Source organism: Chiloscyllium punctatum, chromosome 37 (assembly GCF_047496795.1).
Source record: "Chiloscyllium punctatum isolate Juve2018m chromosome 37, sChiPun1.3, whole genome shotgun sequence".
Classification (NCBI taxonomy): domain Eukaryota; kingdom Metazoa; phylum Chordata; class Chondrichthyes; order Orectolobiformes; family Hemiscylliidae; genus Chiloscyllium; species Chiloscyllium punctatum.
The window spans coordinates 23,473,030-23,498,491 of NC_092775.1; the positions used below are offsets into that span (position 1 = coordinate 23,473,030).

The 25,462-nt window shown below is 39.7% G+C and overlaps 1 protein-coding gene across 2 annotated transcripts in view; it reads left to right on the forward strand.

Moving 5' to 3' along the window:
- Positions 1 to 761: 761 nt before the first annotated feature.
- The window catches only part of emilin3b (elastin microfibril interfacer 3b), a 40,777-nt gene continuing 16,076 nt past the window's right edge, over positions 762 to 25,462 (forward strand). For both annotated transcript variants that reach the window (XM_072556450.1, XM_072556451.1), the window contains exons 1-4: positions 762 to 1,378; positions 1,791 to 1,916; positions 7,859 to 8,022; positions 11,662 to 13,524. In XM_072556450.1, the coding sequence (XP_072412551.1) occupies positions 1,200 to 1,378; positions 1,791 to 1,916; positions 7,859 to 8,022; positions 11,662 to 13,524 (2,332 nt within the window). In that variant the 5' untranslated portion in view covers positions 762 to 1,199. The remainder of the gene's footprint in view (positions 1,379 to 1,790; positions 1,917 to 7,858; positions 8,023 to 11,661; positions 13,525 to 25,462) is intronic.

The window sequence follows — 25,462 nt, forward strand, 5'->3', positions numbered from 1 at the left end:
TGCTGAGCTTTTTCAACAATTTCTCTTTTTGTTTCTGATTTCCAGCATCCGCAGTTCATTCGCTTTTTTTAAAAAAAGAAAAGTCTAACTAACCTGTCCGCTTGACTTAACTAGACTGGGACCAGAGTTGTTCACTGTGGCACAGCCTCAGTCTAACCTGGCCCACACTGAAGTCATTCATGTCGTTTCACTCTCCTCATGTCTGTCACATTATTAGACAATCCAATGGTGTCAGGTAGTGTTTTTTAAAAAAAAAACAAAATCATCTTCCATTTTCTTTCTCACTGTCGCCAAGAAATATCTGTCGCCAAGTAACCCAATTTCCAGCATCAAATAAAAACATGCCTACTCAGACGTCATTGTTTTTTTAATCAAAATCTTTTTACCCAACCCTCCGCCCCCTTCGAATTGGATAATATTTCTGCCAACTTGTTCGCCTGCGATTTCTCTCCCTTTAATAATCTGCAATTAAACAGGAAGGTAGAGAGGAGGGCGCTATGAGCTTGCAACAGCAGTGTACAAGGGGCGGGGAGAACATGCCGCCTTTAAAACGGGGGTGGGTGGGGGGGAAATCTGTGCCTGAAATGAATCTGTCATTCCAGAGAGATCAGAAAGTTCGCTCCTGCCCCGTCGCGGGAGTGAGGGTTAGTCAAAGCTGAGGGGCTCGGTGTACCTTGGAGGAGGGGGCAGAGTGACTGTTCCCTCATTGGCAGCGCTGGGAGGGGAGGGGAGGGGGGGTTGCGATTGCACTAAATATTAACGAAACGCCCACTTCTGCACGGGTCCGCTACTTCTTGGAGGTAGAGGCGGCCAGCGCTGACAATATCGAGCTGGAAGCGTGTGGGCTCATCGCTCGCCTCAGCTCTGAGCTGCTGACCTCTCGTCTGTGAAAGCCAGGACTCTCTGCCGGCACACACCAACCCACCCATACACACACACACACACAGCCTCCCTCCATCCATCCCCAGCCCACCCTCTGCACTCCCCTCCTCAGCGCTGACTCCGCTGACACTTGTGAACTCTCAGCCAGACCACTTTGGTCGTGAATTCCGCAATCTCACGTCTTCTTCATCACCTCCACGCTCCCCCTCACACACACACACACACACACACAGACACGCACCATTCCCCAGCCCCGTGTGTGTGGCTGTGAGAGAAGCGGTAGCAGGTTCCAGCTCGCCTCAGTGAAGCCTCTCAGCATGCTGGAGAACACGCCGGGCTCCGGTCCTGTTATCCTCCCTTGCCTCCTGCTGACCACCATCCTCCTGGTCCTGACTGACGCCAAAGGCAGCTTCTACGCCCCTTACCGATATAACCTTTTCACCTCTGGGTCTAGCCCCAGTCTGAAAGGAGCGGGACGAGTCACCGGTCGGCACAAGTGAGTCCCTTTTTTTAAAATTTTTTTTTTGCTCAAGAAGTCAACAATTCCTCGAAGCGTCTGCGATGCGAGGCTTCTACATATTTGATGTATTTTTTTGTGCATATTGTTGCTTTTCTTTATTTGCATGCTAAACGCGACGGGAAACAGTACGCACTTCTGATTTGTTTCCCACCTTCTCACATCGTAAAGCTTTTCAAGTTCTATCTCCTGATCTATGTAGGAAGAACACATTTTATGCTCGATGAAAATAGCACGTGCTTTATTTTTCACAAGAAAAACCTCGCTGGGGTATCAATCCGTGTCTTTGTTCAAAGTTTCATTTCTGCGAGATGGGGAGGAGGCGTGAAGTTGCTGGTGTAAATTGCTGAGACAGAGGGAACAAAAATAAGTGTGTTTTTTTTTCCTGCAGGAACTATTGTGCTTATATTGTGAAGAAAAATGTCACTTGCACAATGCAGGATGGGACAGATACCTATGTGAAAGCAGAGTACCGCCAGTGTACTTGGGGCCAGCTGAAGTGTCCAGGAATGGTCATGTAAGTCTTCAAATCTCTAAACCCTGCGCCAACACCACATCAATAACACAGGAGGCGTCCGAGAGGAAATGGGCTGATAATTTGCAATTACAGCTCATAGTCTCTGTATATTTGTTTCCAGTCTAGCGGTGCCTGCGAACGCTGTAGGCATTTTTTAAAAGACCTTGTCGCAGTAGAATGCACTGTCCAGATTTATGGGGTTTTTTTTCGGACGGGATCCTCCATCCATCGGGGGGGGGGCGGGGGAAAGTTTTAATCTGGGACAAATCATTTTCAGTTGTGGGGGGGGGTGGTTAACTTTTCCAGTTGCGAGTCGCCTTTAAATTCAAAACCACAACTGATTTTTCATGGTTTCAAAATAAACCTAGGATCGCTTCACGTGCACAAAAGAACACCAGCTTTAAATGACTGCTTTTGTGTAGTATTCAATGGAGGATTGCGCCGAATGCTTTGAGCTGATTAAAACTTGATGGTTGAATGTTCCTGGCTTAATATTACTGTGTTTTCTCATCCTGTGAAAGTTAATACGTTCGACTGTTTTTTTTAAAAAAGCTGGATTCTTTACGTACCTTGATATAACAATCTGAGACTGTTGCTGCAAATTGACAAGAAAAAAACCCAAAATGAAATAAGGCTCTGAGAAACTGCACTGCTGAGGGTCACTGCTGTTTGAGTTAAGGGAAACTTTCTGAGCGGCGGCACAGTTCTGCCATCTGGTGGTCAGTAAATGACCATGGTGTCCTCCAGTCCAAAATCCACTCTCAAAAAATGCCAGGTATTTTTCACCGGAAAATACCTTTGACGGCTTTAATGACATCGATATGATTTACCGCCACAATTACCCATTTAAATGTCATTACATTCATTTCGTGATAGAGGTCGCATTGAACAAAGACTCCCACTTAAGACTGAACTTGAAAGAGTAAATAGTGCTGCTTGGCACATTTAATCCACTACATTACAGTCAAAACAAGCTTTTGATGGAGGAAGATGGAGTTTTCTCATTGTGTAGCTTTGTTGGATACGTCGAGGAGAGATTGGAAAAGCTGACTTGTTCGCCTGATAGCATAGGAGGTTAAAAGGACATTTTTTTAAATCAAAAATTGAGGGATTTTCATGAAATCAAGAGCAACTGTTTCAACTGGTAGATAGACCAGTAACCAGAGCACACAGACTTAAGCTTATTGGCAAGAATTAGAGGGATAATTATGAAAAAAAAATACAGCTTTTATGTTACATCTGGAATGCAGAGCCTGAAAGGGTGCTGCAAATGGTATACATTTTACAAGGGAATTGGATATTATACTTGAGAAGAGAAAAAAAAATCAAAGTTGCAGGGAGCAACAGGGATAAGAGTGGGATGACGTTGATAACCTTTAAACAACTAGCCAGGCATAGAGTTGTTGAGATGCAAAACAGACCCTTCGATCCAATTCGTCCATGCTGACTAGATATCCTAAGTAAATCGAGTTCCATTTGCCAGCATTTGACCCATATCCTTCTAAACCCTTCCTGTTTACGTCAGTATAGGGAGCACCTTTATTGCTAAGTCAAAGTGTTGACATAATTATTGCCAATTAAACACAAAATTCATGCTAAATCTGGCTGGGCGGGGAGGGACAGTTGTTGGGGAGGGGGGGGGGGGGCGGGGAGAGAGGGAGGTGGTAAGGTATTGCAGTTGAGCTGCTGATATTTGGGTGAAATTTGAAGCCACAACCCATGTGCACATACCACTCATTTAAACCTCCCTTAGTAGGTTCTCTTGACCCTCATTATGTTAACTGCTTGACCTGGTTCCATATTGCAGTATTCTATGATTTGCTTGTCTAGTACAAGAAGGTGTTGTTATCTCAACAGGCATGTCTGTGAAGTAGTAAGGATACCACTATAGTGACATAAGTCATAAGGATGTCATTCCAATTTTTGAATGAGACCACTTTCAACTGAAAAGCAACGATAGGACAAACATTGACTGGCACCAGGAGCACAGCAGTTGATGTTTTGCTGGGTATCAATGCAACCAGTGAATGAGATGCAGAATATTAGAAACAAACCTGTGTTTGAGAAGGTGTTGTGTATTAAGTCATTATTTTGGCCAGGTTCTATTACTAGCACAGCTTCCAAAAACTGAGCAGATGCTACCACACACCCTAAAGAATGAAGGGCAGCTGCTGTTGAAATGCAGGTTGGCTACTCGTGCAAGTTGGACGGCAGATGTTACATCTGCTGTAGCAGAAATTTACACAATGTGTTTTCTAGTTCAAAGCCTTTTTAAAAAATATTTAAGCTTTAAAGAAAACAAATAATTAGTCATGTCAGATGTTGTCAGCAGTGTAGTAACATATCTCTTAATAGGAGTAATTTCATATCCCAGAGTGTGTAAGCAATAGTGTCTACCTTAGCAGTCGCGTAAATCAAAATTATAGTGGCTTATAGTTTCCTGTATTGATAGCAACCAGAGAAACTTGCATATTGTGTAACTATTCCTTATGATATTGGTTACAAATTTATTGTTTGCAGTTTTTTTTATGTAGCAGAAATGAAAATCAGTCATACACACTTAATACAATTATTCTAATGGACACTTTTCACCTCATGTTCCAATAAACACTGCAACTAGTAGCTAAAAGAAGGGCTTAGTGTGGTCTTTGCATTACTGCTTGCTGTTGACATTTATATATTCCATGAAGTTAAACATTTTTAAGTCTGATTTAAAGAAGGGATGGAATATCTTCATGCCTTGACGAGTGAGAAGTCTTTGATCTCTAGATAAAGACAAGGGAAGATCTCTGAACAGATCATCAGCTAGTCACATTTGGTCATTTCTTCCTTGGCATGGTACTGATAGTTGGTTAGCAAACTACCTGTAAACAGAAGCTAGCTGAGAAATAAAGTATAAAGTTAGAATGATACAAATAGCAGGCTTCTCTGACTGAAAACCAGCCATGCAGTATTATGACAATAAAGTTCTTCACTATATCAGTTAAGCATAGACTGCTTATTGGAAAGGAATTGAATTGGCTAAGTCTGACTCTTATTAAAACTATTAGTTGACTTGGAACTTTGGATTATTGTAGCGATGAGACTGCATTAGGATTCCAGTTTGTCTTCAAAGAAATAACAATCTAAGCAGAATAGTGATCACGCATTAGAATTGTTGGTAACTTTCCAAGTAATCTCGCTTTGAACTTCAACATCAAACCCAGGGAATTCAAAGTAATCATTGACTTCTTTCCATAAGTAAGAATTATAGAATAGAATCCCTACTGTGTAGATAGAGGCCATTCAGTCCATTAAGTCTACAATGACCCTTTAAAGAGTATTTCTTCCCCCGCCCCCATGCCCCTGACCTAATCCCTACCGGATCCCACTTTTACCATGGCTAATTCACCTAGCCTGCACAAATCTGAATGCTACCGGGCAATTTAGCATGGTTGATCCACTTAGCCTGCACATCTTTGGACTGCGGGAGGAAACTGGAGCATCTGGTGGAAACCCATGCAGTCACAGAGAATGTGCAGACTCCACACAGACAGTCACCAAAGGCTGGAATCAAACCCAGATCCCTGGCTCTGTGAGGCAGCAGTGCTAACTACTGAACCACCATGTCACCCAATATTATGGTGAACAAATCTTCCAAAAGATTTTACCCCAAAGCACCTATTGATCCATGGGTCAATTCACTTTACAGACTTACTTTAGAGAAGAAAAATCATCAGCTGCATTTGATGTAAAACCATTTATTCACTGCAGTGTGAAGCAGATGCTGAATTAAAGGATATTTCAGTCTGTATGTTCAGATTCAAATGGTCTCAGGGTGCTATTTGATGACGAGCAGCATGTGAAATAAGTTTAGTGACTATGCCAGCTGAATTAAGTGAGATTGCACTTCAAAATTAATTAAGTCGTACATTGCAACATGATGGGGATAAGAATTAGCATTTGTGTAGTGCTTGTCAATCTTACATATTACTGCAATTGGAAATTAAAATGTGAAATTTGGATTCTAAAACTGCTTGAGGATGGGTGGTATGTTTAGTAATGTGAAAATTATTTTTCTATACAGTAAGTGAGACTGCTTTAAAGCACCAGTAAATTCAACCACTATTATTCATTTCAAAGTCTCAATATCAGAAACTGTCATTATACAGAGTACTATATTAACATATCTTGTAATGGTCTCAGTGCAACAGTTGGTAAATTCTTCACTGTTGGAAAAAATAACTCAATACCTTTGCCAATTATGATTGATTTGAAATGATTGCCAATAGAAATGACAGTTCAATAGTATTATGAACAATGCTTTGACATGCAAGTGTAAATATAACAAAATATAAATATTCACCTACACACTAGATTGTGAAGGTTAAAACTCTTTAATTTGAATAAACATGAATTGAAGATATTTAATTAGAATTAGAAAGTCAGGTGTAAGCCTCTTATGCAACATAACCTGGCTCACATTTGTTCTATTTGTGTGTTCTCTTGCTACTATAGTTAATGAAAAACATATTGTTTCATTCATTGGGCTATTTTTAGTTGTTTGAGACAGCTGAATAACTTTGAACCTCAATAAAGTGCTGAGATCTACTTGCCAACTGTCATTTATTTGAGTTATAGTAAGGATATTTGAAAACAGGGAACTACATTCAAAGTTGATTAAGGACACTTGGATCTGAGATAATTTTGCACGTGTAAGGGATCAGCCAGTCACTCCCTCCAAATATCAGCAACAAAAGTGTTTTGTTACAATTTGGATCAAGGTGGCAAGTTTGTAAACTGTAAAAAGAAAATGCGAAAGCATCAAGACAGCAGCTTGAAGAGTAGCAGAAAGGGTGATTCATTCTTATAATAAGTTCTGTGGGTTATTCAGGATAGTGGACTGATAGATTGCATTTTTCATTCAGTGAATTTGCAGTCAGGAATATCTTTCAGCACAGATATCAAACTTTCATTCCAAACTCTCATGAAAAATACATCAAGAAGTCTTACTCTTCACTGTCTTAATCTTTAGGGGTGTAGGTTTGCTCGCTGAGCTGTAGGTTTGATATCCTGGCTAGGTAACATCATAAGTGGCAACCTCCAAGTGAAGCGAAGCTGTTGTCTCCTGCTTTCTATTTATATCTTTCTCCTGGATGGGGTTCCTGGGGTTTGCGGTGATATAATTTCCTGTTCGTTTCTATGGAATTGATAGATGGCATCTAGATTTATGCGTTTGTTTATGGCATTGTGGTTGGAGTGCCAGGCCTCTAGGAATTCTCTGGCATGACTTTGCTTAGCCTGACCCAGGATAGATGTGTTGTTCCAGTAGAAATGGTGTTTTTTTTTTCATCCATGTGTAGAGCTACAAGGGAGAGAGGATCGTGTCTTTTTGTGGCTAGCTGGTGTTCGTGTATCCTGATGGCTAACTTTCTTCCTGTTTGTCCTACGTAGTGTTTGTGGCTGTCCTTGCTTGGAATTTTGTAGATGGCATTGGTTTTGTCCATGGGTTGTACTGGGTCTTTTAAGTTTGTTAGTTTTTGTTTGAGAGTGTTGGTGGGTTTGTGTGCTACTAGGATTCAGAGGGGTCTTAGTAGTCTGGCTGTCAGTTCTGAAACTTCTTTGATGTATGGTAAGGTGGTTAGGGTTTCTGGCTGTGTTTGGTCTGCTTGTCGTGGTTGTCTTAGTCTACACTACCACTAACCAGGTTCGATGTTAAAATTAAAATACTGTGACAGTTTTTATATCCACAGCCTTTCCTGAGCCAATTTGTTTTGGAGTAAAAGTTCAAAGTAAACAAAGCTGACTAAATTGGAAAACCAGGGCAAATTTATGTTTTCACACCATTTTCAGATTAGTTACACACAATTATAAATTACTGTTATTTTTAAATGATTAACGTTTTAAATCTTCAGATCGTAAATAACTGTCTATTGATCAAAAATAATCCTTTCTCCACACAGGTATCGAACATTCTACAAACCCAAATACAAAATAGGATACAAGACTGTTACAGAATTAGAATGGAGATGTTGTCCAGGATATTCTGGTGATAATTGCCAGGAAGGTTCTACAGGACTGCCTGAACTTGTGCCATCACACCCTGGACCCAGAAAAGGTTATTATGGTGAGTTTGAATTTCATCCAGGAACTTTTGTCTGTATTTTGTGGAGGTACGTAATGTTGTTTTACAGGTCTTTGGCCCCTGAGGCTAGTTACATTTTAAGGTGCAAAGTAATCTTACCTGTTGTAGTTCTGTTCGCCGAGCTGGGAATTTGTGTTGCGAACAGAACCACAACAACGAGCACCCGAGCTACAAATCTTCTCCCAAACTTTGAGTAATCTTAGCTTTTTTGACTGTCAAATGATACATTTTTGTTAATTTGGAATAAGCATAAAACAAGGCAACTGACTGAGATTTAATTCAGGAATGGCCAAACCCAACCACTAATAATCCAGCCAAGATATTTCTGGCTACATTCTTTCTGTTTATGTATCTGAGTTATTTGAAAAATGCTCCCTTTTACTGTTTACTCAATGAGAATGGGTGTTGGGACTGACATGTGAGGAGAGGTTGAATGACTGGGTTAGGATCATTTTCGCAGGAGTTCAAATGAATGAAAGGGGATCTTATAGGGACTTGTAAAATTCTAAAAGGCCGAGATAGGTTAGATACAGGGAGGATGTTCCGGATGGTGGGTGTGTCCAGAACCAGGGTTCACAGTCTGAGGATTCAGGGTAGAACATTTAGGAAGGAGATGAGGAGACACTTCTTCACCCAAAGAGTGGTGAGCCTGTGGAATTCATTGCTACAGGAAGTAGTTGATACCAAAACATTGAATGTATTTAAGGGGCAGCTAGATATAGCACTGGGGGGTGAATGGAATCAAAGGTTATGGGGTCAAAGCAGCATTAGGCTATTGACTTGGACGGTCAGCTATGATCGTGATGAATGGTGGAGCGGGCTTGAAGGGCTAAATGGCCACTTCCTGCTCCTATCTTCTGTGTTACTATGAGAGATAAATTCTGAATTAGAACCTCAGGCTCTGTAAATCTAGTGTCCATGGCATGAGGACAGTTCAAATGAAAGGGAAACATTTAAATATTGATCTGGAATTTCTTACAATGGTATAGCTATGTTAAAATATACTTGTGAAATGCTCCATGATTCTCATTTAGAATACATTGGATTTTGTCTTTAAAAAGACTTAAAAGAACACAAATCAGCATTAATTGGGGTTTGAGTTGAAGACCCAATGTATAATACTGCAATCTCTATCTCCTTCTTTATGATTGAAAATTAACCACCCTTTAAAAAGATTATGATCATTAATTAACATTTCAAGAGTATATAAATGACTATGTTTCAGTTTTCATGTAACTACTTTTCATGCTGTTAGGTTTCTGTTATGAGAAACATCCTAATTGACTTTTAAAAGTGTAAGTAAAATAAGGATGATTTTAAATCCTACAGCTCTTAAAATTTTCAGTGTACATTTACAGCCTGATAATTGGGAACAGCATTCATGAGCAATGGGGTTTAGCTAATTTGTTCCAGTTTATGCAAGATATAGCTGTTGTTTTTGTGTAACTTTTAAGTAAATTTCAAGTTATGATGTGGAAGTGTTGCTTTATATAAACATAGGCAGCTCTGCTTTCATTGGATGAAACATTAATATTGTAAAGAATAGATGTACAATCCAATGTTTTGTACATTTTGGTATCATCTCATAAACAAATAGTAGTAGAAGAAGAAACAATCTCATTGTATTTGGTCATTGATATGCAACTTAAGTGCATTTAGGAAGTAATAATAAAGATTTGAAGGATAAACCTGACCTTTGGGCAGTCTCAGAGAATGGGCCATTTCCCACATCTAATTGCAGTTGATTTGGAAAAATAAACAGGTAGCATCTAAAACAAACTGCCAGTGCACTCTCAAATTTCACACCATCTCCTGAGTAATTTCACCAGCTTGAGTTTTTTCCAGGATAAACTTTTAAGTGCCATATTGTTTAATAGGAAAATATTCTTAATTTGATAGGGCGATGTGGGTACTCACAATTATACTATATTGAGATATTCTCAAACAATCTAAAAAATTCAAATCTTAATATATGAATTGCCATTAAAGGTAATTTGTATAAATTCATTTGTAGTAGGATCTGCCCTGTAGTAATATGATTTTTTACAATTGTGCAGTTCTGGTTACCACACTGTCTGAAGTAATGGGGAGGCTTTGGAGAGAGTACAGAATAGGTTTTCCAGGATTAGGCCTGGATTGGCATGCGTCAGCTGCATTGGAGAAGTTGGACAAATTTAAAATGTTTTTACTGGAGTGTGGGAAGCTGTGGAGTGACCTGATAATATGTTATCAGGTGTATTGGTAGTATATAAAATTACAAGAAATGAATAGAGTGGATAGTTGGAATCTTTTTCTCAGGGTGGGGGAAATGTCAAATGCTATGGGGCATAAGTTTAAGGTGAAAGAGAGCAAGATGTAAAGGACATGTGTGAGGCACACCATTTACAGAGTGGTAGGTGCCTGGAATGCACTGCCAAAGGAAGTGGTGGAAGCAGATACTGCAGCAACATTGAAGAGATATTTATACAATCACATGAACAGGCAGGAAATAGAGAGATACGGACCATATGCAAGTGGATGGCATTAATTTTGAAGGCATTATGGTTAGCACAGACATGGTAGGCCAGAGGGCCTGCTTCTATATTGTACTGCTTGTTGTATATTGATTGCATTGTCAGGTTACCTGACTCCATGGATTAATTTCCATGTCCAAATGAATAATGAGAACTAAAAGCTCTAATACCTACTTAGAAATTTAGAGCATGGAGGATGTTCTCTGTCATGAGGTTAAGATGTTAGTATCAGCACTTGGTTTGTTCCTAAAGCAGTTATATAAAACAGATTTATTTCCACATTATCTGAAAGGGTCCCAACTCATTTTCTGCCCTATGCTGGAGTACAAAATGTAACTCTGTTCAGGCAGCATGCCTACATGGTAGCTGGTGACCATGGACTTCCATTGGGTTGGTCTATGATTATGCTTGCCCCGTACGAATGTGACTTGCAGTTGCCTTCTACAGGATACCTGACCAGGAGGCTTTCTCCTTTCTTCCATGTGCTATCAGGTGTTTTATTAGCAATAGTCGAATGATTGTCAACTGTTTGGCCATACTGTGAACACTTCTTCCATGCTCATCAAGACCCAGAATTGAAGTTGACTTGGAACCTCATAAACCCTCCATTCATCAAATACACAAGCCATGCTTTTGAAAGTAGATAACACTCTTCTAAAAATAACTTAAGTATTATTTATGGACAGCGGCAGCTTGGAAGGACTTTTGTTTCTGACTTTGTGATAAATGCTAAGCACCCAGCAATCCAAACACCTTTATATATCTAAGTGATTGATTCACTTCAGGAGAATCCAGGGTAGCTTCTCGAGTTAACAGAGGCCTTAAAGCAATATGCCAAGTTAGCAATTCATCTCAACTGTTTTCCAGATCACTTCTGAAATGAAATGAGAAATCAGAATGATATGTGCAATATTACACTTTAACTATTTTGCTCAGCTTCGTTTAGAGTCGTAACCTGTAAAGGACATGACATATTACCAGGTCCTTATGTTAATGGCTTCACTAAAAATGAATATCAAATAGTGGTAAAATTATTTGATTTAATTAGTTATTTAATTTAGATTGAATTCTTCAAATTCATTAATCTGAGAATATTTGTGCCTTCTAGGCCCCAAGGCTCCGGATGTCTACGGAGAACGAATCGATCGTTTGGAAGATGAAATGCGACGTTTTTCACAATCATTTGAGAGACTCCAATCTATGGTGAGTGGGATCAGTGACAGTCTCAGGCTATCCATTCAGGAAGACACCAATAAAATGATAGTATCATTGCTGAATAATTTAAAATATCCTGGTCCAATGGTAGACATTGAATACATACCTGGCCTGGAAAATCTGAGTAAAGCATACCCACCAGTGATGGGAGACTTGGAAGCCAAGGTGACAGAGGTTAAGAATGTCTTGAAAACAAAGAGTGACTTGCTGGATGAAGTTCATGGAATGGTGATTGGCCATGATGGCCAAATCAGGCAACTTCTGGAGGCTAGTAGACCACCTACACCTTTGGCAACTGTGGATTTTTTCGACAGCCTTATAGATGACAAGCTCACCAAGTTCCGAGCCGACTTACTTGATGGATTTGAAAACCGATTCAACGATTTGCAAACTGTCTGTGATTACAAAGTCAAGTTAATCCAACAACAGTGTGAGGAACAGAAGAACGTAAGTGAACGACTTGAAGGAATGATAGATGGAAAAGAATCTGACCTAAAAAAGGAGATTAATAACTTACAAACTCAGATTGGTGGATTGGCTGTAACTGAAAATTGCTGTGACACAGTTAAGTACTTGTCAGATAAAATTGATGCCCTGGAACAGAACCTATTGAAAGTCTCAGACTATCAAAGATCACTAACAACTCGGTTTGAGAGTGAGTTGCCACAATTCTCTAGTATTCATGTCCAAAATGTTTATGATAGTAGGCTGGACAACATTGAGGCCAAAATCAATGCTACAGAGAGGAACTTGGAAGAAAATTGTCTGTTCATAGAGAACAATATGAAGGGACATCTTGGAACTGAGCTGGATGGGATGAAGACTTTCCTGCATGATAAGCTCAAGGATATTGAAGGCCGTGTTACAGTTATTGTTGAGGAGTTGAGCAATGTATCTATTCCTGCCAACCTAGAGGGAGAAATAATCCCAAGGCTGGAAACAGAGATTTCAACGATTAAGAAGAAAACTAATGAAGGCCTGGATGATTTGGAAGGAAGACTGGTAGCTTTGGAGAATCTGTGTACTGTTGGCTGTACCTCAATTATTACTGACATTGAAACTCTCAGAACAGAAATTGATGATTGCCACAGAAACTGCCAAGATATTGTGACAAAACTAGATAAGAACTCTGGTCTACTCAACAAACTTAACTACTCTATGTTCGAAATAAATCAAAAAATTAAAGAAGAAGAAGAATCCAATGCCGTCCGGGGAGAAATTACTTTACTGAAGATCAACATCAACTCTGTGAACAAGACCCTGAAAGGGATCAAAGACTCTGTCAGCAAGTATGCTGATGACTTTGCATTTGCCAATTCAACGTGGGATGAACATGAGCGCAAAATGACAGATGAAGTCCATCTGATCCAACAGATAGTTAACAGCCAAGGTTCTCAGCTCCTTTTTAATGACAAGCGTGTCCATGATCTCAAAGGTGACCTGGAACGAATTAACCACAGGATAATGTCAGATCTCCATAACTGCAAACACAGCGCTCAAGATATCCAGAAGGAAGTGTCACACGTTGATAGACGAGTGGCTGAGATGGAGAGCGTGTGCAACAAACTAACTGCAGTATTAAACAGTCTGGATTATATTAAGGATGGTTTGGATAATCATGCTGGTGATCTGTGGAATTATTTAGACCGTATGAATGGAACCCTTGTGGTACACAATCAAGACATCACTGCTCTGAGAGACTCAGTCAATGAGTGCCATACAAGAATAACAGACATTGGAAATCGGGCATTAGATGGTAAGCATCAACAATGGTGTACCTCCATTACAATTTTACAAATAGGATGTAAAATAGCTAGGTCAAACTTTTAGGATTCTTTCCAAATTCCTAATCATAACCCAATATTCATACTAACTTAAGGAATTAAGTCTGTACAATAGTCAAAAAGCAGAGACAATTATCTATTACACACATAATTTACTCTACATATCTATTATGGAACAGTGATCCAAAGAAAGGAGTTTAGACAGCTTCATGAATTGCAAAGATGCAATTCAGTTTGTTTGATCATCAGCTGAGTCCTGTAATTGGATGACTACCTTTACATCAACTTACAATGATCTGTTTCTGAAACAAAATTATTACTTCCTTTAAACTTAGCTGAGACTGGGACTTGAGACTAGTGGAAGAGATTTACTTTCTCTATTAAAAAGTCTAGCGTAAGATAATTAATAGTTTCAGGAGAAAGGTCAGCCATTTTGGACTAAGTTGGGACATTTCTTTATTCAGATGATCCTTAACCTTTGGAATTGAGGACCAGGGATATTTTGTCTTTTGAGTATAACCTTAGGTTTCCCAAGAATATCTGAATACAGCCACAAAGTGGAGTTGCGACAGATACTGAGCCAATGATTTTATTGGATGGCAGAGCAGACTTTAGGCCATTTTACTGACTTTTGTTCCTTTTTTTGTAAATGCGTGCTCAAAGCTACAGACTGAAATTTTGATTTTAAAAACAAAGCAACACTGAAAGGAAAGGAATTCACTGTGTATCATTGTACATGGTGTTATGCAAGCAAATATAATGGTCATGATAACTTTAGACTGCCAAATTCACAGCCTACATACACAAATTGGATAAGTGAAAGTTTCCAGCAGAATTGCATGTTCAGCCAATGTGGTCTATGTCAGCATTTTGCTCGATCAGTTCTGAACAAATTCTACAGCTCTCCCTGTATCTTTTTCTGATTCAGTTATTAATGCACTTTCCTCATAAAGGATACATATGGTCAACTACTTCCTGGGGTGCATCCTCAAAACTGTGTAAACAAATTGTTCCGACTTCTCATTCCCTGTCAGCATTGTAAATTAATTACCTCAGGTCATTAACTCACTAACCAAAGGAAATAGTCTTTCCTGTAATCTTACTCCCTCATCAAAACCTTTCATAATCTTAAACATCTCTGAAAGTTTCTTCTGGCCTTTTCTCATGGAAATGGTCTCTGTAACTTGAGTTCAGTCAAACCATCAATATTCATGAAGAAAACAAATCTTTTCCATTTATAAATGCTTCTGTACTCAAGAATAGAAATCCAAATATTCTAGCTCATTTGAAATTATCAAAATTACCTTTTGTTACTTTCAGAAAAGTATTGAAATTATCTAGATAGTGCACAAACCATCAACCTCTCATTACTGAATGCTAGATTATAATTAATTATTTCATTGTACAGTAATCCTGGGTTACTGTAAAATTAAACATTGATTACATTTTGTGCTGCAAATTGAGGTAAAATTTAATTTTATGCATTTGAACTGTTTAAGCATCACCAGTGGGAGATCTCAATCACTTAGTAATTGCGGATTGTGACTTACTTCACAGAAAAAGGAACATTTCTCATTTCTGTTGTAGACACGATGCAAAATTAAAGGATCATGAACAAAGAATTGCTACCTCCACCTCACATATCATTTACGTCAAATGTTAAAACTCGAGCAATTGCAAAAATCACAAAATTCAAATAGTCAACTCAGTAACACACAAAACAAAGGGGAGTTGAAACATCCCAACAATGCCTATTTGTTGCCCACACATGGAGCACTCTGTAGATTATTAATGATGCCTAGCTGTTCAGAGGCTGGGTTCATTTACACCACACCAGCTCAGTTCTTACTGCCTGAATGCTTTTTCATAGAAAATAATACTTGAAGAGCATAGGCACATTATTTTAACTTATTACAACATAATAAAGTTAACTACATATTACTCTCTGTATTTCTGTATAGCATGCTGGAAGAAAGGGGAAAAAGAAAAGGATTATTGAAATCTGTTATGAATTGAACTGTAGAAGATAATATTGCTCCAACACTTGAAACCAAATGATGACTTTAGATGTACAGTTGGGGGAGCAGAAATGCTTTATATTGACCCTATGGCACTACTTTCAGTGTTATACAATTTCTATGAACAGAGCCCCCCGATTCCCCTAAAAAATGTCAATAAAAACATTAGAACCAGGAAGAGGAGGAGTAGGCCATTTGAGCCATTTAATAAGATCATGGCTGATCTTTTCATGGTCCCCAGCTACACTCATCCACCCTCTCCCTATAACCTATAATCCCTTTAATGTTCAAAAAATTATCTCTCTTCACTTTAAAAATATTCAATGAGAAAGCCTCAACTACTTCGCGGGGCAGGGAATTCCACAGATTCACAACCCTTTGGGTCAAGAAGTTCCTCCTCAATTCAGTCCTAAAACTGATCCCCCTAATCTTGAGGCTATGCCCTCTTGTTGTGTAGCTTCACCTGTCAGAGGAAACAACCTCCATGCTTCTATCTTATCTATGCCCTTCATAATTTTATATGTTTCTATAAGATCCTTTCTCATTCTTATAAATTCCAATGAATATAATCCCAGTCTACTCAGTCTTTTCTCATAAACCAACCCTCTCAACTTTGGAATCAATCTAGTCAACCTTCTCTGCACCCACTCCAGTGCTTGTACATTCTCTCTCAAGTAAGGTGACCAAAACTGGATGTAGTACTCCTGGTGTGGCCTCATCAGCACCCTATACAGCTGTGACATAACCTCCCTGCTTTTAAACTCAATCCCTCTAGCAATGAAGGACAAAATTCCATTTGGCTTCCTAATTACTTGTTATACCCGTAGACCAACCTTCTGCGATTCATGCACAAGGACACCCATGTCTCTCTGCACAGCAGCATGCTGCAATTTTCAACTTTATTCCTATCAAAATTGATGACTTCACATGTATTACCATTGTACTCCATCTGCCAGACCTTTGCCCACTCACTTAAACTATCTATATCCCTGTGCAAACTTTGAGTCCTCTGCACACTTTGCTCTACTACTTATCTTAGTGTTATCCACAAACTTTGATATATTACACATGGTCCCCAACTCCAAATCATCTCTGTAAATTGTAAACAATTGCTGTTCCAACACTGATCCCGAGGCACACTACTAGTCAGTGATCACCAAGCAGAAAAGCACTCATTTATCACCACCCTTTGCTTCCTGTTAGTTAATCCATCCTTTATCCATACTAATACATTGCTCGTAACGCCATGCACCTTTATTGTATGTAGCAGCCTTTTGTGTGGCATCTTGTCAAATGCCTTTTGGAAATCTAGATATACCACATTTACGGGGTGCCCGTTATCCACCGTGGCCGTAATATCTTCATTGAATTTCGGTAAATTAGTTAAACATGACCTGCCTTTCATGAACCCATGCGGTCTCTGCCCAGTGGGACAATTTCTATCTAGATGTCTTGCTATTTCTTCCTTAATGGATTTAAGCATTTTCCCAACTCCAGAAGTTAAGCTAACAGGCCTGTAATTCCCCATCTTTTGTCCACCTCCTTTTTTAAACAGTGGTATCATACTTGGGGTAGTTCCAGCAGATTGGAAAACAGCAGAGTCCAATGAATTTTGGAAAATTACAATGAGTGCATTTGCTATTTCTTCCACCATCTCTTGTAGTACTCTGGGATGCATTCCATCAGGGCCAGGAAACCATCTACGTTTAACTCCATTAGCTTGCCCTATACTGCCTCTTTCATGATAATGATCATTGCCAAGTCCTCACTGATCTTTGTCTCCTTGTCAATTACTGTCATGTGATTCGTGTCCTTCACTGTGAAGATCGACACAAAATACTTGTTCAATGCTTCAGCTATTTCCTCATATCCCATTACTAAACCTCCCTTCTCATCCTCGAACGGACCAATATTTACCTTAGCCACTCTTTTTTTGTTTTATATATTTGTAGAAAACTTTGCTATTCGTCTTTATATTCTGAGCTGGTTTACTCCCATAATCTACCTTACTTTTCTTTGTAGCTTTTTTTTTGCGGCTTTTCATTGATCTTTGAAGATTTCCCAATCTTCTAGTTTCCCACTGGTCTTTGCCACTTGGTATGCCCTATCTTTCAATTTGACAGCCTCCCTTATTTCCTCCCCTTTCACTGGTATACACGTTTGCTGACCTCTTTGAAAAATTGCTTTGAATGTCCTCTACTGTTCCTTAACTTCCCACCATAAAGTCTTTGCTTCCAGTCTACTTAAGCCAACTCCTCCCTCATCCTATTGCAGTCTCTTTTGTTTAAGCAGAGGACCCTGGTATCAGGTTCTATCTTCTCACTTTCCATCTGTAATCTAAATTCAACGATACTGTGATTGCTCCTTCCAATGAGATCATTAGTTATTTCTGTCTTATTGCACAGGACTAGATCTGGGATAGCTTGGTCCCTTGTCAGTTCCATTACATACTGTTCAAGAAAACTGTCACAGATATATTCAATGAACTCCTCCTCAAGGCTGCCTTCACCAACCTGGTTCGACCAATTGACATCTAGATTAAAATCCCCATGATAATTGCTGTAACGTTTTTACAGGTATTAGTTATTACTTTGCTTCTTGCCCATCCCAATTGATGTTATTATTTAGTGGTCTATAGACTATGCCTGTCAGTGACCTTTTCTTCTTAGAATTTCTAATTTCCACCCAAATGGATTCAACCTTATTCTCCATTGAACCTATAATTATCTCTCACTACCGCCTTGATGTCATTCTTAAATATCAGAGCTATACCACCTCTCTTACCACCTCCTTCCAAATAGTTTGATACTCCTAGAGATCCTGGTCAAAACCATCCTGCAACCATGACTCGTAGTGGCTACTAAATCATACTTACTCGCAATGATTTGTGTGGTTAACTCGTCTACCTTGTTTCAAACAGCGGTTTCAAGGATGCCATTAGACTAACATCAGTTGTATCAGCAACTTAAAATGTATGAAACTTAAAAGGATTTGGGTTTAGACTTTATACCCTGTCATGCTAACCTGAGGCTACATGGTAGGAACCGGTTTAAATTAGGCTGAGAGAAGCCTCAGACACTCCTAGAGCAGTAAATACTCAAGCTAAAAAGATTTTCCTTCATGTTGAAATAAAAGAAACAAACAGGCCAAATAGTAATTAACATTCACAAATATTCGCCTTAGTTAGACTTCAAGATATTTGTTTACATACTTCTACACAGGCTGTTGTGAAGATAAGACATAAGACCTAACCTTGCTATCTAAAGATGTTAAGTATATGACATGCAACCAGCAGATAACAAAAGGAAAAGATTTTACAATTATAACAAATGCAAATCCATTCAAAAATCTGACATTCAAGTTTTTTTGGGGTGAGTGCACTTTACTTTAGATCACTTAAGTAAAAGGGGCTATATCTTGAGGGACCCCTTATGATTAGATTCCCTACAGTGTGGAAACAGGCTCTTTGGCCCAACCAGTCCACACCGACCCTCTGAAGAGTAACCCACCCAGACCCACTTCCCTCTGACTAATGCACCTAACACTATGGGCAATTTAGCATGGCCAATTCACCTGACCTGCACATCTTTGGACTGTGGAAGGAAACTGGAGCACCCGGAGGGAAACCCACGCAGACACTGGGAGAATGTGCAAACTCCACACAGACATTCGCCCAAGGCTAGAATCGACCCTAGGACCCTGGCGCTGTGAGGCCGCAGTGCTAGCCACTGTGCCACCCCTTGATGATCTTTATGATTCTAAATATTGAGCAGTTCTTGTGACAGTCTGCCCCCATCTGTCAACTTTTGGCAGAAAAATTGCTTTTCTTTAATATTCACTGTTCAAAGACATCATTACAGTAATGTTCTGAAATTTTTCAATCTGCTAATTCACATTCAAATGGTAATACTTTAAATGGGAAGGAATATTCAGTACATCAGCACCACTTATTGATGAAAACTCTAGATTATTCACTGTTAAGTGTGTAAAATAAGCTGCTGTTTATGGCTCCTCCTGCTTCACACATTGATCAAACTACTTTCTAAACTTGATTCTCTTTTTTTATTTTACCCAATTATACTAATTTCCAGAACTGTCATTCAGTCTCCAAGAAACAATAGTGTAACACAATATTTCTGTGAGGCTGAGATTTAGAAATTTCCTTTGACGACCAAACTGAAGAGTCAGTCTTTCATTTTCATTTAAAATGAATACAGGATCTTAGATCCCATCTAAATATATGTGGCTGCTTGCCCACTTTTAATATACCTCCGCTTCCCTCTCAGATGACAGCATACAATATAAGTAATTAATCTTTGTGTGATTTTTAAAACACTCCTTGTAGTTAAGTAAAAACTTTTTTTTTACAAAAATAGCCAGAAAATGCATTATTGAGTAAGAGGTAGCACTTGATATGGGAAGTTAACAAGTTGATGATCAGGGAAAGGAGGAGATGTAGATTTGTATTTCCCACTGTTTTCTTCAGTATTAGTTCATGTGGCTCAGATTTTTCAAGGTACAGCCAAGTGTGAACTGTACAGGTCAGGAAGCTGAAATTTTCCCAAAGCTTCAACAAAGGTGATCATAGTGGCCCAACAAATAGGACCTCTTGCACTTGGAAGTCCAGAAAAAAATCAGCTAATTTTGCAAATGAGCAGACTTGGCTTAATTGCTATGTGCTTCTTATAAAAATTTTCAGCGTCTTCCACAATATATCTGATTATAACAAAATATACTTATAATCTGAAAGTAAATTATTACACAGGACACTACTGAATTGACTCCTGAAACAGGCTGTTTACTGTTTTCTGATACACGTACTTTATTATTAAAAAATTACAATTAAGTCTGTGAAAGCCAACTGGTCTCCATTCATAGGTCTTTCCTAGAAGCAAATTGGTCTGTATTTTCAGTACATCTGCTGTGTCACAATCTCACCAAATTCATGTAGTTGTAATGAAAAGATTGAGGTCTGTTAGTGTGATTTAAAAATTTGGCTCTTGAACTGTACGAGCTGGGTCTCCATTAAAAGCAGTGAATAGCATCACTGTTTAGCTTGTAAAGATTAAAAGAACTTTTCACTATTTAGAGTGTGTCCAACTGTACTGATCAGTAGAAATATATAGCACAGTCTCTGGGACAGGTTCCAAAGCTTTTTTCTGAACAGAGCTACTTTGTGTTTATTTGTTTTGAAACCTGCTCCATTTCAACTGTATATCATGATCCAACGAAAAGAACTTGGATTATTATAGCGCCTTCTTGTGTCCTCAGGATACCCAAATTGATTTACAGCCAGTTAATTACTTTTGAACTGTAGTCACTGATGCTTTGTGGTTAAACAAAACAGTCCATTTCCACATAGTAAGGTATTCAAACAATAAGCTGAATAAACAATCAGAAAGATGTTTGGTATTTTTCATTTCCTTGGTTGAAGGGGGAGTTTCGGGCACTCTGTTTAATAGTAATAGAGGATCATTAATGTGAGGTAGGACCTTAGCTTAAATCTTGTCCAGAAGTTAGTGACTGGAAAAATGCAATTACGCACTCAAAGCCATTCCTGTTTTCAGCCCACATTGTGCGCTTGTCCTGCAGAATTCTTTGAATCCACAGCCTCTGACTCCTACAGTTTCAAATTTTAGGTACAGAAACTGCAGCTCTCAGGTTTCGTGACAAGGACAATACAATGTGATTTGAATTCAAAAGGGTGATTCATCACTTTGAAAACAAATGTTTAGAATTTAGATTCAGCAAACCCTGCTCTTGAACATGTGCTCAAATTTCTCTCCTCCCTAACAATAGAAGCTTTATTACACTAATGTTGGAGCACTTGAGAATTTTAACATCTTGTATATCACCTCAGAGCTTCTATTATACTGAGCAGTCAATACCTATTCATGCACTTACATTTCTATACCTGGAACAAAAGCTAAATCCTAATGTTGGGGACTTATTGAGGTCAGTCTGAATATTAAAGTGTAATTCTAATTATAGAAACAATGATAACCAAAAAGAAACCTACAGACTAAATTGCTGAAATATTTTTGATAAATAAAAAACTATAAATCAATTCAAGTGAACAAAACCCACATATTTGCATTCTGTTAACTGCATCTGCTTATGAAGTCTGTTGTCAGTCACACAAAAACAATCCACTAATTAAGGACCTTCACAAAACCACTATGATTTGATCTAAGAAACAATTACATTAAGTTTGCTATTCAAAATTTATGAAACATCTCACTTTGAATGGTGGGCTAAAGGAAGGAAAAGAAAATGAGTTATGTGGGGCTGAATTTTCATTCTCGGCTCCATCCCGCCACTGGGAGAAAATGTGGGTTGGATTGGGATTCTACGAGTGCCAGCGCTGGCGGCAATGTTTGACGAGGCATCCAGTCAATATGCCACCTCTGGGAGTTCTGTCCAGTTAAAGAAATCTAATAGAAGGCCCTCCACCAGTGAGGGATAAGAAGCCCACCATCAGAAGGATCCTACTTGCTGACACAGCAATTCCAACAGCTCTAACAAATGTTCCCAATGGGTAATTTAGTAAGCCTAATCACCTACCGACCACTGATGTTCAGGTATCCTTCAGCTCATTTATAATGAAAAAGAACATGACTGAGATGTCGAAAAGGCTAGAGAGGAGGAATTAGGGGGGGAGAAAAGGCTGAACTTTAAGTTGCTAAGTTAGCAGAACAATTGAGATACATCTGAAGTTACTGAGAGAAATAGAGATGGAAATTGAGGTGGCATTAGACATTACCTTCTAACCCTCCTCAAAGGGGCTGGGCCAGAGGGCCAGAGCCTGATACCTTTGCTCAAAAAAAATGCAAGGCTAAACCTAGGAACAGACTAACTTTTTAATCCTAGTGGTGGGAAAGCTTTTGGAAACAGTAATTTTGGATGTAGGTTTGCTCGCTGAGCTGGAAGGTTCATGTTCAGATGTTTTGTCACCATACTGGGTAAATCAGTTAGCCTCTGGATGAAGCACTGGTGGCATAGCCACTTTCTATTTATGTGTGTAGGTTTCCTTTGGTTGGTTGATGTCATATCCTATGATAACATCATTTCCTGTGATGACATCATTTCCTATGGTGACATCATTCCCCATTCTTTTTCTCAAAGGGTGGTAAATGGGATCCAAGTCAATGTGTTTGTTGATAGAATTGCGGTTGGAATGCCATGCTTCTAGGAATTCTCATACATGTCTCTGTTTGACTTGTCCTAGAATGGATATGTTGCCGCAGTCACGTAGTCTTAGAAATGTACAGCACAGAAACAGACTCTTCGGTCCAACTCTCCCATGCCGACCAGATATCCCAACCCAATTTAGTCCCACCTGCCAGCACCCAGCCCATATTGCTCCAAACCCTTCCTATTCATATACCCAGCCAGATGCCTTTTAAATGTTGCAATCATACTAGCCTCCACCACTTCCTCTGGCAGCTCATTCCATGCACGTACCACCCTCTGCGTGAAAACGTTGCCCCTTAGATCTCTTTTATATCTTTCCCCTCTCACCCTAAACCTATGCCCTCTAGTACTGGACTCCTCCACCCCAGGGAAGAGACTTTGTCTATTTATCCTATCCCTGCCCCTCAAGATTTTATAAACCTCTGTAAGTTCACCCCTCAGCCTCCGACACTCCAGGGAAAACAGCCCTAGCCTATTCAGCCTCTCACTACAGCTCAAATCCTCCAACCTTGGCAACATCCTTGTAAATCTTTTCTGAACCCTTTCAAGTTTCACAACATCCTTCTGGTAGCAGGCGAAGTAGTGTCCTTCCTCATCTGTATGTGATGATACTAGTGAGATTGGATCGTGTCTTTTTGTGGCTAGTTAATGTTCATGTCTCCTGGTGGCTAGTTTTCTTCCAGTTAGTCCAATGTAATGTTTGTTACCGTTCTTGCAAGGTATTTTGTAAATGACATTAGTTTTGCTTGTTGTCTGTATAGGGTCTTTCAAGTTCATTAGCTGCTGTTTTAGTCTGTTGGTGGGTTTGTGGGCTACCATGATGCCAAGAGGACTGAGTAGTCTGGCAGTCGTTTCTGAGATGTCTTTGATGGAGGGGAGAGTGGCTAGGGTTTCTTGATGTGTTTTGTCTACTTGTTGGGGTTTGTTGCTGAGAAATCTGTGGGTATGTTCATTAGGTACCTGTTCTTTATGAATACAATGTGTAGGTGGTTTTCCTCTGCTCTGCGTAGTTCACCTGTGCTGCAGTGTGTGCTGGCTTGTTGAAATAATGTTCTCGTGCAGCTTTGTTTGTGGATGTTGGAATGATTGCTTCTGTAGTGCAGTATTTAGCGAGAATATGTTGTTTTCTTGTAGACATTGGCTTGAAGTTCCCCATTGGCTGTTCACTCTACTGCGACATCTAGGAATGGCAGTTTGTTGTTGTTGTCCTCCCCTTTAGTGAATTTTATGCCAGTGAGGGTATTATGGATGGTCTTGAAGGTTTCCTCCAATTTTCATTTAGTGATGACAAAGGTGTTATCCACGTGGCGGACCCAAAGTTTGAGTTGGATGGTTGGCTGAGCTGTTTGTTCGAGTCTTTGATATCGGAGATCCCATGGGCATTCCAGTGGTTTGTCTCGAGGTTTTGTTGTGGAAGGTGAAGTGGATGGTAAGGCATTGGTCCACTGGCTTGATGACATTGTCCTTGCTGATGAAATTGGTGGAGTTTAGTGTATGTGCCTTTGGTTCTTCTAATAATGTAGTCAGTGTTTCCTTGGTCACCTTGATATTGAAGGATGTGAACAGGGCTGTTATAGAACATAGAAAAGTACAGTATAGAACAGGAACTTTGCCCCATGTTGTGCCGAGATTTAATCCTAATGTAAAATATAGTAACTTAACCTCCGCACCCCTCAACTCACTGCTATCCATGTGCATGTCCAGCAGTCACTTAAATATGGTAAAAACAATGACTGCAGATGCTGGAAACTAGATTCTGGATTAGTGGTGCTGGAAAAGCACAGCAGTTCAGGCAGCATCCAAGGAGCTTCGAAATCGACGTTTCGGGCAAAAGCCCTTCATCAGGAATAAAGGCAGTGAGCCTGAAGCGTGGAGAGATAAGCTAGAGGAGGGTGGGGGTGGGAAGAAAGTTTTGCACACCCAGATCCCTCTGTTCCTCCACATTGCCAAGAATCCTGTCTTTAATCCTACATTCAGCATTTGAGTTCGACCTTCCAAAATGCATCACTTCACATTTGTCCAGGTTGAACTCCATCTGCCATTTCCAGGTCCAGCTCTGCATCCTGTCTATGTCATGCTGCAGCCTGCAATAGCCCTTGATACTATCAATGGCACCTCCAACCTTTGTGTCATCTGCAAATTTACTAACCCATCCCTCAACCTCCTCATCCAAGTCATTTATAAAAACTACAACGAGCAGAGGCCCAAGCAGAGAGCCCTGCGGGACCCCACTCAATACTGACCTCCAGGTAGAATACTTTCCATCCACAACCACTCTGCCTTCTGTCAGCCAGCCTATTCTATATCCAGATGGCCAAATCTCCCTGTATCCCATACTTCCTGATTTTATGAATGAGCCTACCATGGGGAACCTTATCAAGTGCCTTGCTGAAGTCCATATACACCACGTCCATTGCTTGACCTTTGTCAGCCTGTCTTGTCACCTCCTCAAAGAACTCAATAAGATTTGTGTGGCATGACCTGCCCCTCACAAAGCCATGCTGACTGCCTTTAATCACACTATACTTTGCCAAATAGTCATAAAACCTATCCCTCAGAATGCTTTCCAAAACTTTGCTGACCACAGACAGAAGACTGGCTGGTCTGTAATTGCCAGGGATTTGTCTATTATCCTTCTTGAAAAGAGGAACAACATTTTCCTCCTCCGGTACGTCTCCCATGGAGAGTGTGGAGGCAA